General features: G+C 43.4%; 1 protein-coding gene across 1 annotated transcript in view; it reads right to left on the minus strand.

Annotated features, from left to right (window-relative positions):
• Positions 1 to 14,658, minus strand: part of CD109 (CD109 molecule) — a 116,297-nt gene that overhangs the window by 95,473 nt on the left and 6,166 nt on the right. The window contains exon 3 of the mRNA XM_023517277.1: positions 158 to 186. Coding sequence (XP_023373045.1) covers positions 158 to 186 — 29 coding nt within the window. The remainder of the gene's footprint in view (positions 1 to 157; positions 187 to 14,658) is intronic.

Genomic DNA, 14,658 nt, shown 5'->3' on the forward strand with positions numbered 1-14,658 from the left:
GCCAATCTCCCTTAGTAATATTATTAATAATCTGAAGGCAGAGCTAAGCTCAAGCCAAACTAACAAGAAACATGAACTGATATAAAACCAATAAAATGTGAATTTAGTTCACTGATGCACTGTATTTCATCTGCAAATGTTCTGAATGGATACTTACCGATGGAAGAATAAGTGTCTTGAAAGAGCCTAAAAGGAAAACAAGAAAACAGAGTTGGCATAATCCGAATATGATGCCACAATACAAAACCTACAAAACTCTCCTAATGTTCTCTTAGGCGTAGATGGAATCAAAAGTTTATTTGGCCAAACCACAGTAATTTCATTAATGCCTAGAACACTTGAGAAATCACTATATACCTTTGTGCCAAAGTATTAAAATTCAGGCTGAAAAGGGCATCAGAGGGTGAACTCTGCTGTGTCTCGTGTGCTCATGCCCTCATGATAAAGGAAGACAAGGAAAGCATTAGTCATGTCGGGAATCAGCTGGGACTCATAACTGACTCATGAGTATGAGGGTGGGGCAGACCTTTTTCATTTTCTAAACACAGGGCTGCTAATTTAACTCATGCCAATTTCTCATCAGATCCATTTACTTCATGGAGAAAAATGGTTTCAAGTTAACAGTAAAAGAGCACTTATCAAAGTTCCCATTAAAAGTAATGATACATGTAGGCCCACAGTTCCTTCACTCATTTAAAAACTATCGATTTGGTGTGTCCCAGTGAGCAAGGGACAGACCAGGTCCCTCTCCTGCTGAAAGCAACGTGGGTCTGTCACATGGCACGGCACAGTCCAGAGCAGGGCCAAGCAAGTGGCCTCTAGAGTCAGACCACATAGGTTCTACCGTGAATTTGCCACGGACTGGCCCTGTGTTTAAACAAGTTCCCTGATTCTCCAGTTCACTTCTTTCATCCATAAATTCAAGATGCTAATAATCATACCAATCTCTTAAGGCGGTTGTAGGGAATAAAATATGTTACTGCCTATAAAGTATTCACAGATGGGACAGTGCCGGGCATATAGGAGACATGTGATGGATGCCATCACCATGTCAGAGAGCTTGAAGAGCCATCCATGGGGACATCAGCATGTCCCTACAGAGTGGTCTTCAAATTTTTATGATGGAGCACTGCATCAATAAAAACATTTAGTGCACATTATTAATGTCAAATTAAACTTATAACACTATATATATATATATATATGCACTTTCTCAGCCAAAAGATTAAATATTCAAAATCTCAACTTTTTAGTTATTCTCAAAAAAATAATAGAAATAAAAGTAAGTACATGTTCTACCTGCACCCTTATAAATAATCTGGTATACTCCCAGGCATGTGCAAATCCACAAGAAAGAGCACAGCCTCAGAGGGGCTCTGCACAGTGACCACCCAATGGACTGTAGCAAACTGGTCAACAGACAGAGGCAGTTAACTTAAGGAACTGGGCCAACTGTACTAATAATGCACATGGTGCACGTCTGGTCTATAAAACTTAGGTCAACTTAAGGAGGTGGCCGGTGTAGGGAGGTGGTCAGCTCTGGAGGTTCTACTGTATGTTTTTAGGAACAAGTAAGCAACTCATCACCATCAGTTCTCACCTAGCTCAGGTCAGTTTATTCAACAACTGTCCGTATAGGAAACAAAAAGCAGGACTCTTACACAGTAAGACATTAGACGAATAGTGTTTTGAAAAGGTGAAGAACAATGGGATAGATACATGTAACGCAAGGGATGAAGGGCTGTGATACCCACAGGTGGACGAGAGCACATGGGAGGGACCGAGGGAAGCGGCTGGAGAAAATGATCCCAGTGTCCGGGTTGTGGGGCAAGGAGGAACTGGCCAGGAGAGGAAGAAGAGGGGCAGCAAAGGGAAAGCAGGACGGGTCCATCTATGAGGCCCCCGCGGCAAAGAGCTGGGGGGCCATGGGCAAGGTGAGAAGGGCAGCAGAGACGAGGCTGAGCCACACCAAGAGGTGGGGACGAGGTAAGCCCTTGCCGGGACTGTCCCAGGTGACACTGTCATCCCAACATCCTGATTCAGCATTTGTCCCGATTATTTGGGGGGGCAGAAAAATGTTATTAGGAAATGAGTTTAATTGGCACACGATTTAACTTTGAAATGTTTTATTCTTTTTTTAGGTGGCAAGTAAAAATTGTATATATTTATAGCACACCACATGATGTTTTGTTAATAACATATGTATACTTTGGGGAACGGCTAAATCAAGCTATTGAGCCAAATTAATTACCTCACATACTTAGCATTTATTTGCAAGGAGAACACTTAAAATCTACTCTTAACAACTTTTTTCTGTTTTTGTTTTTGAGATAGGGTTTCTCTGTGTTGCCCAGGCTAGAGGCCAGTGGTGTTTTAGCTCACAGCAACCTCAAACTCCTGGGCTCAAGCGATCCTCCTCCCTCAGCTTCCAGAGTAGCTGGGACTACAGTCATGTGCCACTGTACCTGGCTAATCTTTCTATTTTTTTGTATAAATGGGTCTCTCTCTTGCACAGGCTGATCCCAAACTCCTGACCTCAAGTGATCCTCTTCCCTTAGCCTCCCAAAGTGCTAGGATGACAGGCATGAGCAACCACGCCCAGCTAGTAATTTTCAAGTCTACAATACGTTATTAACAGCAGTGACCATTATGTACAATAGACCTCTTGAAATTATTCCTCCTACCTGAAACTTTATGTCCTTTGACCAACATCTCCCCAGTCTCCTCCAGCCTCTGGTAACCACAATTTCACTCTGTTTCTGTGGGTTCATTTTTTTTTTTTTATATTCCACGTACAAATGTGATCCTACAGTATTATCTGTCTATACCTAGCTTATGTCTCTTAATATATAACCTGTGGGTCACAACCCCTTTGGGGGTCAAATGACCCTTTCACAGGGGTCGCCTAAGACCATCTTGCATATCAGATATTTACAATATGATTCATAACAGTAGCAAAATTACAGTTATGAAGTAGCAATGAAAATAATTTTATGGTTGGGGGTCACCACAACACGAGGAACTGTATTAAAGGGTCACAGCATTAGGAAGGTTGAGAACCACTGCCTTAGAGGTTCATGCACATTATTGCAACACACGGATCTCCTTTTTTAAGCCTGCATAGTATCCCATTGTGTGTATATCCCCTATTTTTTTAATCCATTCATCCATTGATGAATACATGGGTTGATTCCACATCCTGACTATTGTGAATAATGCATCAATAAACATGGGCGTACAGATGTCTCTTCAACATCCTGATCTGACATCCTTTCGATATATACCCAGTTGTGCTTCAAGAATATCTTAACTGGCAGGAAGAACCTTCTGCTCCTTAGGCTCACTGTTAATTGGAAAGACATCCACACTGAATTGCAATGAAACTGAAAAGCTCTAATATCTGGCAGCAACTAAACTTGGTGAAACTTTCCACCGAAACATACATAGAGACAATTTGCACAACAAACTGTCCTATAAACAAATTTGCCAAAGAAAGGCATGGAGTCCGCAAGCAAAGAGATGGGGCCTGTGAAATACCTGAGCTGAAGCATGCAAATATTTCAAAATGTAGGGAGAAAAAACGGAATTGGGGATATCATCTACATAACAAAATTTGCACTGCTCTTACAGGCACCTCAGCACGTGCAAAGACAATGTTTTCTCAATTAAAAATATCATAGTCAGACAACTTGAACATTCAAATGAATAGTGGTGCATAACCTACTGACTAAAACAAGATTCTCCGAGTTTATGCTGCTATATAATTAAACAACTTAAATGAGGAGTAGTAAAAGTTCTTCTTTACCACAGAATCCCAACTGACAAATGTAGAAGGGATCGTGGAGCTTGGTAATTTCACAACTATAACAGTAATAATTGACTCAAGCAATAATTACCAAGCTGGTGTGTACAAGATGGATGAGAATCGTGAGAGAATAACAAACCATCAATTTAATCTACTAAATTTGGGAATAGCTAATTTCATACAATAGATACCTGGAACACTTACAAAGCCAGCAAGCATCTAACCAGCAAAGTCCTCTGTAGAAACCCCCAGACACACGTGGCCAGCAAGCCATTAAAATACACAGCAAGAGTAAAATCCCCACCATATCTCTAAGACTTAACCAGGAAAAAAGAAGGCAGAATATCTCTTCAATAATTTTGATAGTGGTTATGTGTTAAACTAATATCTGTGAATTATTGAGTCAAATAAAATATTAAAATTAATTTTACCTGTTTCTCTTTACCTTTTAAATGTGGCTACTAGAAAATTTTCAACCCCTTACAGGTGTGTAGTCAAATTCTATTCTATTGAACAGTACTGGTCTAGAGCATGGATGACTTAAATGTTTGCTTACAAAGAACAAAACTACCAAGAGAGCTGATGGAATATAATTTTTAAACTTTTGCATAAAATAATAATAAATAACACTTATATTCTATTTTTTTTGAGACAGAGTCTCACATTATCACCCTAGGTGGAGTGCTGTGGCATCATAGCTCACAGCAACCTCAGACTCTTGGGCTCAAGTGATCCTCTTGCCTTGGCCTCCTGAGTAGCTGGGACTACAGGTGCCCACCACAACACCCGGCTATTTTTAGAGATGGGGGTCTGGCGCTTGTTCAGGCTGGTCTCGAACTCCTGAGTTCAAGCAATCCACCCGCCTGGGCCTCCCAGAGGGCTGGGATTACAGGTGTGAGCCACTAAGGCTGGCCATTATAGAGTATTCTAAAATCATAACCTATGTTAACTGGTTTAACCTCACAACAATCCTATTAGGTGTTATTATCCTTATTTTACAAATGAGAACCCCAAGTCACAGAAACGTGAAGTGACTGGCCCAGGGTCACACAGACAAGAGGTGGTGAAGCCAACTTCCCAACCACGCAGCCGGCTCCCAGGTGTGAGCTCTGAACCTCCACTCAGCACCGACCCGGACACAAGGCAGTGGCGCCCTTATTCTCTCATCACACTCGCCTTTGATCACTGGAAAAGTGCCGCAGCCTAGATGGCCTCCTGTGCATGTTGCCACCACCACTTCCTCCCCCACTCTGTGCTGACCCGTCACCAGGGTCCGTGGACCCTTCTTCCCTAACCTTTCTCCCGACCTTCGTGTCACGCGCTAAGCACTACAATCGCGGAGAGAACTTGAAAATACCTGGGCTATACTAGAACTTCTGAAAAGGACAGAAAAACTAGAATATTTCCCAACTCTCGTGTCAATTCTCCACACTACACAGTTTTGACATGTTTGAAGTGAATTCCAAAATCCGAAACATCTCTTTTTGGAGTTAGACAATAGCCAACTCTGAGGTGGTGGTTACAATGCTGGTTTCCTAGGGAGGGCCCAGGGGATCCTCACCTATAGAAAGGAAGGGGGAAACAGGACTGGGGGGGGTGGGGAAGGCTCCAAAGAGGTGTCCACAGGGGGAGCTCAGAAGCAGCCTTGACCCTGGAGAGTTGTTCTGAACCGAGGCGAGGGGGCTGGACCTTCAGCCCTCATGTCAGTCAGTCAGTCAATCAGCCATAAGATGTGAGCTGCCCACAGGAGGAGCTTGACCTTGTGCAAGGTGACTCCCTAGCAAACACAATCGCCAAAGGAGGCTGGCTCTAAGGACAGTCACTGCAACACTCCAACAGCTGTGGGAATAGGTCCTTAAGCCCTGCAGGGAGACCTGGGTGGTAAGCAGAGCATCTACCCAATGTCCCATACTAGAATAAAATAGAAAAAAGTTCACCTGCAGGGAGCCTTGCCCCAACAAACCAGCATCCTCCATCACTCACAGTTACTTGCGTTCGTTCCACCACTTGAGGGTAAATCCCCAGGGGGGCACTATTTTGCCTGCCCGGTGACTAGAGGAAGCAATGTGCTTCCTTTCTACCGTGATGTGACTTGTAGACCACCTCCAGCCAGGGACAGATTTACAAAGTCTAAGAAGGAGTGAAGAAGGGCGGTAATTTATTTTTAGCCAAGTGACACCAGCAAAGAGAAAGTCCAAAACAGCAGGGAGTCTACAACCCAAACAAATCTCCCATGCTGATTAACTGAAGGGCAGGCATTCTGGCCATTCAAAAAAGCTAACCAGGTTTGAACTGGGGGAAAATCTCATTTCATAGTAAAACTTTTTTTAATGCAGATCTTAGCTAAGTCAAACCTTTGAGAGATTTTTCTCACTAGAGAGAAGTTGGGAAAGGGGGCTTGACAGCCTATCTGGATTCCACTGTCCAGCCCAGTGACCACATGTGTTCACAGACCCAGGAAAGGTGGTGAGCCCCAAATAGAAACTCCACCCAAAAGCTAGAGAGAGGGACAAAGGTGCCCACCCACCTCCACTCCTTTCTGGATGCAGGGAGTGATTTAAGGGATCTGTAGAGAGATCCGATGTAAGGCCTACTTACTGGAGTTGTGTCCTTATTAAAAGGTCATCTTTAAGCATGAAACATTTTTTCTGACTTGTCTTCCCTTCACATTTACAAATACAGTTTGGAATCTCCTAGGCACTTATTATGTCCTAGCATGGAACTTATCTGAAAGTCCTACCCCCTAGCAATAATTTACACCACCAGGACACAACATGGGGGGGGGTGTTGGGGGCAGTGCAGATGAGCTAGAAATAATGACCTCTTTCTCCACTGTTGCTAGGTTGAGAATTCAATAGCTAGCATTTGCAAATTGTTGTGGACATTTTTTTCCCTTTCAGCCTCTTGAGACCCAGCACGGCAGGCCTTTCCATCACTGACTGAAGACACCCTCTGTTACATACAGTTTTTCTCGGCCTTATGGTAAACACCTTTGTAAAAAGCCCGTCATTTCTGTGCGTAACAGAGAAAGTCAGTCCCCAAACCCGCTCAGATGCTTTCTGCTTCTCCACTGGGCTGCCTGAGCAACTCAAAAGGAACCTTGTGTGAAGGCTCACCCTTGGCACAGCCTGAGAACTGGCCGTTTGATTTACAAATAGAGTCCAAGTTATTTTTAAATTGTGTAATAAGCATACACAGAAACTAACCTTTCCTTAGCTTTTTAAACACACTCTGTAATACAACACGCTGCCTCTTCTGACATCCGTCCTCACCCAACAGCTCTGGAGAATCGCTGAAGGGAGGTAGTAGTGTATAATTGGAAATCCAGCTGGATCCAGAAATACTCACTAGGAAAACACATAGCGTCTCCACTCTATCTATACGCCCGACTCAGTATTTGCAGCTCCATTATCTCTGGCAGCCCTTTGCTACCCAGCCACATGCAGTAACAAACTTCAGTTCATAAGCACCTTCTTAGACCTGTTTACTGATACATCAAGTCTTCTCTCACGAGTCAGCATTTTCTTTGATCTGCGGATGGACCAAGTGAGACATGGGGTTTTCCACAAATCTGTGGAAAATAAAGCCTTAAAGTACAATGCCTCTGCTTCACAGTTTAATGTCACTTTAAAGGCTAAGCCACTATTCAGTAAATTCACAACCTGCATAGAAAACACAAATTTCAAGCAAAGCAAAAACATCTCCCCTGGCCCCTCACATACTCTTTTCTTCTCTCCTATTTCCCTTTGTTTACAAATATCTCCCTAAATGTGAGTTTCCTAAACAACATTTTGTTCCATTTAGACCATTAAGTGAAAGACAAAAACCCACTAAAAGTGAAACACATGAAAGGGCCCAGTATAAACCGTAAGGTTAAACGCAAATGAAAAGCCAAGAGGCAGGCAAGGTTCTCGGTTGCTAAACTACGGGGCCTTTATAATGGCAGGGTGGGTGATCCACAGCCTGCAGGCCGAATCTGGCCCACGCCTGTACGCTTCATGAACTAAGAATGGGTCTGCATTTTTAAATAGCTGAGGCCAAAAAAGAATATTTCACGGCAAGTGAAATTACATGAACTCCAAATTTCAGCATCCACAAATAACGTTCTGCTGGTACACAACTATAAACATATCCATTTGGTTTTTTGTTTGTTTTAATTTCAGATGAATATGAAGGTACGAATGTTTAGATTAGACAGTTTTTGTTTCCAAAGTAAAGTTGAAGTTGTAGATGAGCCCTTCACCCGAGGGTGTGCTGATTCCTTTACACTGTATATCTTAGCTGACAGTTTACTAATCAACCCTCCCTTCTCTCTCCTCCTCCTCTCCCCTTCACTAAAATATACTTGTGTTTTATCTTTCATGTGGGCACGTAGTTATTTATATATTGATGTCTAATTAGTATTGAGTACATCTGATGTCATTTTTCCATTCTTGTGATACTTTACTAAGAAGAATGTGTTTCAACTCCATCCAGGTCAATATAAAAGATGTTAAGTCTCCATCTTTCTATGGCTGAATACTATTCCACAGTGTACATACACCACAATCTGTTAATCCATTCCCGGGTTGATGGGCACTGGGGTTGCTTTTATGTCTTGCTGATTGTGACCTGCGTGTTCACTTGTTTATACATGGCCTGTGGCCATTTTCAGGCTACTAAGGCAGAGTTGGTAGCTGTAATAAAAACCAGAGAGTTGGCAAAACCTACAACACTTACCTTATAGCCCTTAACAGAGAGTTTGCTGACCCCTATGGCTATTTTTAGGAAGACTTCCTCCTACCTCAAGGGATAAGGAGGAAGGATAAAGGCCCCTTGAGTCAAAATCAGCCATCAGCAGAGAGACCTGGCCTCATGCCACAGGCTTATGTTCCGAAGGGAGGTATCCGTACTAACATCTGACACTGGGAAAGGTTGGGAACATCCCCTGAGCATTGATTACCATGGGCCAGACACTGTGGTAAAAGCTCTAAAGCAGTGCACTCAAAAAAGGAAAAAAGAAACAGGCGAAATTAATTTTAATAACATACTTTATGTAACCCAACATATCCAAATTGTTATCATTGAATGTGCAATCAGTATAAAAAAATTATTTTTTGCACGTCTCAGTACTAAATATCCCAAATCCACCATGTATTTTATACTCACAGCCCATCTCAACTTGTCAGACCCACATTTCAAGTGCTCAAGACCCACGTTTGGCTGGTGGCTATCATACTGGATGCCCCAGCTCTAAAGCATTATCCCACCTTATACTTAAAACAATGCATGAGGTAGAGTCTGTGATGAGGTGGTGCCAGGGTTCAATCTCAGTGTGGCTCCAGAGCTCCATTCTGACCTCCTGTACATCCCTAACAGTACAGGACAGACCTAGCTACTCTTTCCAAAAATGTAACGTACACATGACCTCACATTCCCTCCCTGCCCTTCCTCCCTAGCTCCCCGCACTGCCAGGCCACTATTCAGCAACTCACTCTGTCATTATTTCTCTCTGATCCTTGCTGTTACCACCTTGAGCCCCTAAGCAGCCATGTAGGCCACCATTTCTCTCCATGATGTCTCTGGAGTCATTTGCAACATTCATACCACACTCCCGCCCCCTGTCCCCAGAGCAGACACAGCTCACTCCCCAGCACTCTAATCCAGTAAACCCACACTTGACTTGAAACCGTCGTCGACACAGCACTCCCACAGCCTCTGCCATCAACTCCACTTGGCTGTGAAATGAAACCTACTTTGCTTCTCTGGGACAAGCATGGGAACACCAAAAAACGTGTGTCACCAAAAAATACACACTACCCAGCATTGTGTCATATACAGCTGGGTCCCTAACAAATGTCTGAAATACAATAATAAAGTGTTCTGTCTTGGCTATATTCTTGAGGAAATTTAACAGCTGCTACAGCGAAATGTAAGTTTGTAGAAATAAATCATTTTTGCCAACTACAGTTTCATAACTGTAAATTCTTGACACAGCCCTGCCAAAAGGGTTCTGTTTAAAAACTTTCCTTCAGGCTCAGCCACCATAGCACAGTGGTTACGGTACCTGCCACATACACCGGAGCTAGCGGGTTCAAACTCAGCCCAGGCCAGCTTAACAACAATGACAACTACAACAAAAAATAGCTGGGTGCTGTGTCAGGCGCCTGTAGTACCAACTACTTGGAAGACTGAGGCAGAAGAATCGCTTAAGCCCAGAGTTTGAGGTTGCTGTGAGCTGTGATGCCAAGGCACTCTACTGAGGGTAACATAGTGAGAATCTGCCTTAAATAAATAAAAATTAAAACTTTCCTTCCCTCTTTATTTCCAAGCTCTTTACCGCTTTTCAGATTTTAATTATAAATCATTTCTTCAGAACTAACGGCCCACAGATATACATCCTGCTACTTGCTGGACCAAATCTTCTTCCACCCATGTGGCCCTGAGCCTTGTAAGGAAAGAAAGCTGACAAATGCATAGAATTTTCCTGACTGAAGTGGAGAGTAGACGAGATAAAGCGAGACCAGGATCCACCACCATCTTCCCCTCCCAGTTCTCTCATTGCACCTTTGATAGGACTATCTATCGTCTTAGCCCAGACCAAGAGATGGCAATTTACAATCCACTGCACGCACTGACAGCCAGGGCAGTAACAAAGTGACCTCTCCAGCTTCAGCAGAGGCTTATCGGCCTCATCAACAGCTCTCTCCCCCTCTCACCCTTGCACTCTCTCCTCCTCTCACCCCTGCACTTTCTCCCTAGATACCAATACCAGGTGCAGCCTCTCCCTTCCCAGCTCTCCGGATCCAGCCCAGTTTAGGGCACCACCAGGAACTCCTCCCCACCTGTGTCTCTCTTTCTGACATGCCACCACTTCTACTTGTAACCCCTCCTCCACTTCCTATAAAGTGCTGGCCAGACTGCAGCTCAGAAGTAGGCAAAGTTTTCTTAGAACTGTGAGTATTTCAAGTTTATTCTTCATCCCAATCTCATACCTTAAAATATTTCTTTCCTTACTTATTCTCTTCTGTGTCTTTCTTTTATCAAAGGGAAAAGTGAATTTTGAGGATAATCCACCCCCTGTGCCCCTAAACCCTGAACCTACCACTTGTGGCCCAGGACTTATCCACCCCGCCTATTTGCATTGACCACTTTGCTCCCTTTAAGATCCCATTTACATCTCTGCTTTCAACTGCCCAACTTCTGGAAAGAGTGGAATCACTTTCTAATTATGTGACAGATCTTTTCACCATACATTTATTCCTTAAAACTTGCTTTTGCTCCTAACATTGACCTTAAAACCATTCACTTAAGGTTTATTCTTCTGTCCTCTCCTCCGGGCCTCTGAGCTACTTGATAGTACTGAAACCCTCCTTCTTAAAACGTTTTCTTCCCGTGGCTTATGAGACCTCTCCCAGCCTTCAATCTGCCCCTCTCTGATTGCTCACTGTCTGGCCCTGTCCCTAACTTAGCTTCCTCCTCCCGAGCTGCTCTCCTCTGTCTTTTTCTATCCTCTGTCTCTGTTGTGCATCTCACGTATTCTCAGGATTCCAAATATTGTCTGCCTTTATTAAAAAAAAACAATGCCTTAAACTCTCTCCCCAACTGCACTTCTAAAACTCTCTGCTGGACATCTCCACCTGGATGTCTCCCCAAACGCACATCCAAAGCAGGATGAAACATCTTTTCAGAAAACACATGCCCTGCACTCACCCGTCTCCTGCTCCTGACTGCCCCTCCCAGCCAGCAGCTTGCCTGAGGCACACCCTTCCCTTCTCCCATATGGGAAATAACTGTTCCCTCCAAGTGCCAAACACGTCAGCAGAGGTGGGACATTTATGAATGGACATCTGTATGGTACAAAGACAAGGTAACAGTACAGGCACAGGGTCGCACAGAAGAGGCACTATTCATAAACCACATTGAATGTTTTATACAAATAAAAAAAAAAACTGCTCCAGCTTCCCACTTTTAATATTATAGTTATCCTTCCGGAGCCTCTGAATCACCCCTCATGCCTCCCTGTCTCTTATTCCCCACACCCCACTCCTTCACAGTTCACATAGGGCAAGTGATCAATAAATAATAAGTCGATGGGGGAAAATGTCCTCAGTTTCAGCATTGAAAGCCCTCTTCACAACCTAAAGAATCAACAGTAACCCAGCCCAAATTCTTACAGGATCTGATTTCTATTTCCACCACAACCCTGCAGTGAGTCACTCGGACGGTGACTCATTCAGCCTTAGAAGAGGAGCAGCACAGGGTAAGTTGGAGACCAGAGTCAGCGTGTTCCCTTTAGCTCCCCGAATCACTGGTTCCCAGTCAACCCCCAAGACATGTTTCTCCACTGCCGAAAATCACCACCAATGTGCAAGGTTAAGGGCCGCTTAAAGACAAGCAGGGAAGTCTGGGAGGGGCCTTCCCTCAGCTGCAGAATCAGCACAGGCTTGCAAGGGCATGCCACTGGCTCCCAGGCTTCCCAGACTTGGATGAGTGCAATTTGTGGGATACTACAGGGCGGTTAGTTGCTCTCACTTTAATACAGCTAACAATCACCTGCGGTGATGGCGGAACACAAAGTTTAGATTTCTGAACCTTACCCATCTTGCCAGGGAGCCAGGAATCGGCATTTTTAAAAAGCACAACTTGCACTTTGAGAAACACAAGATCTTTTTAATTTTAAAAGATCTATGATGCTCCTAGCCCCACTCCCACCCCTTATGTGAAACCATTACATAAAGACCAACTCCACCTTGACCTGAAATGAAGTTGCACAAATGTGCAAGGATGCATTTTTAATCTCTTTAGTGAGCGTTATTTCCTTCTGTATCAGAAGGATCAACATTTGCAAGTGTATCTTAGGTCTTCCACGCCGTTCCCCACTTGTTAGGAAACAGCACTGGTCTGCAAATTCGGGAAGCTGAGATCTGCCTCCAGCTGAGCCACCAATAAACTGTTTGACCTTGAACAAATTCACAAATGCCACACCTCACCTCAGTCTCCTCAGCCAGAAATTAGGTCACTGAATTGGCTTATCTTTGAGGTCCCTCCAGCTCCAAAACTCTATGAAACTCAAAGGAAATCAAGAGGTGAGCTGGCATTTCATTTTACAATTATTTAGATCCGGATTAGATTTCATTAGGTCCAGATCTAAGCTGCTGCAAGCAAATGTGAAAATTATTTTAGACTAGAGGAAGATGACTATACGATATTTCATCAACATCCCAAAATGAAGCCAACAAAAAAATATTTCACTCTCTTCCAGGCAATAGAAAACCTTCAGGTCTCTGGGCCTCAGACAGAAATAACTTCAATCAGCCTTCACCATTTACTAACAGGGCTAACCCAGGAAAATTAACTGTTCTCTTCTTACATTTAATTTCTTCACTTTCAAAATGAAGGTAAGAGCGCCTGCTTCAATAGGGTTGTTGAAATTAAATACTGTTCATAAAGTGCACGGCACTACAAGGAGACTCCATATTTAATATGTTAAATCTCTTCCCACGCCTTCGTACAAAGGTGCCTTTGGACAGTGATTAATAACTGGCTTTGGCGTACATTGTGCTATTCTCTTCTAATAACGATAGCTACCACGTTCCTTAATAATTTTTATGTGTGTAAGTGCTTTAAATATGTGACCTCCCCTAATCCTCACGATAACCATATAATTGTAAAAGGCAGGCACCACTGTTTGCAGCTGATGAAATCCTGACTGCCCACAGCCATGTAACCACCGGCTGGAAGGGCCGGCACCTGCGTCCAGGCAGCCTGACTCTGGAGCCCAGAAGCATCCAGATCACACTAGGGTCCTTTATCTCAGGCACCACCTACCTATTAACACGTATGATGCACAATAGCAGAGACATGTGAATGAAGAGCCCACACCCTTTAAAAATAATTCTCACACAGCTACAGGTTCAGACAGAGTTCTGTTGGCAAAGCTGCCTGTAAAAACCTGCCCTGGGAGATGAGCCCACGCCCCACACTAATTAGTGTGCTTTCGCACAGCCCACGGAACTGATTCTGATCTAGGAGGCATGAAGGGTACGTTCAGGAGCTCCGTCTCCACCAGAAACAAAGCCATCTTAATTGAACGGGTGACTTTTTTTCTTTGAAAAGGTTTTCAGCCAGTATTTCAAATTTTTAAAATCTCCCACTCTTACTGAACCAAAAGAGAAAATAAAATATCCCACAGTGGAAGCGAGAAAGATAACAAAGGACAAAACAGATTTTGAATTTTAAAAATGTATAAAGTTGACGCTCGATTAACTCTCCAAGATTTTAGGGCAAAAAGAAAAAGCAAGTTAGTAAGCGATATAGGCACACGCATGGAGCACGCCTCAGCCCAGCACCCCAAAGGGAAATGGAAGTGGGCTTGGCATCATAAGAAAGTAAATGGGGCTGGGCGGCACCTGTGGCTCAAAGGAGCAGGGTGCCCGCCCCATATACTGGAGGTGGTGGGTTCAAACCCAACCCCAGCCAAAAACTGCAAAAAAAAAAAAAAGTAAATGGGGCCTTGGGACCAGCAGGCACTCAGCACAGATGCCCATGCACAGTCCTCACATTTTTTTGGTTGGCTTGTTCAGTTTAAGTTTTTTTCTTAAATCAGGTATATATGACACCAGTGAAAATGACTTCATTAATGGAGGGTGCGGGGTGTTATTCCTTGACATTTGCAGTAAATCTTGTCCAGGAAAAATACTGAAAATTTACAAATAAAAATTTCAAATTGTAGCAAGACAGGAGAAAATAAAACAGAAATTGTGGTTTCAAAGACATCAAAAATAATTCATATGCCTTAACAGATCAGAAGATAGTTTGACTTATGACCTGTGGATTCAAATGTCCTTAACTTGTTTTCTTTTTTTCTGGAT

Source organism: Otolemur garnettii, unplaced genomic scaffold (assembly GCF_000181295.1).
Source record: "Otolemur garnettii isolate 467f Iridium unplaced genomic scaffold, OtoGar3 scaffold00107, whole genome shotgun sequence".
Classification (NCBI taxonomy): Eukaryota; Metazoa; Chordata; class Mammalia; order Primates; family Galagidae; genus Otolemur; species Otolemur garnettii.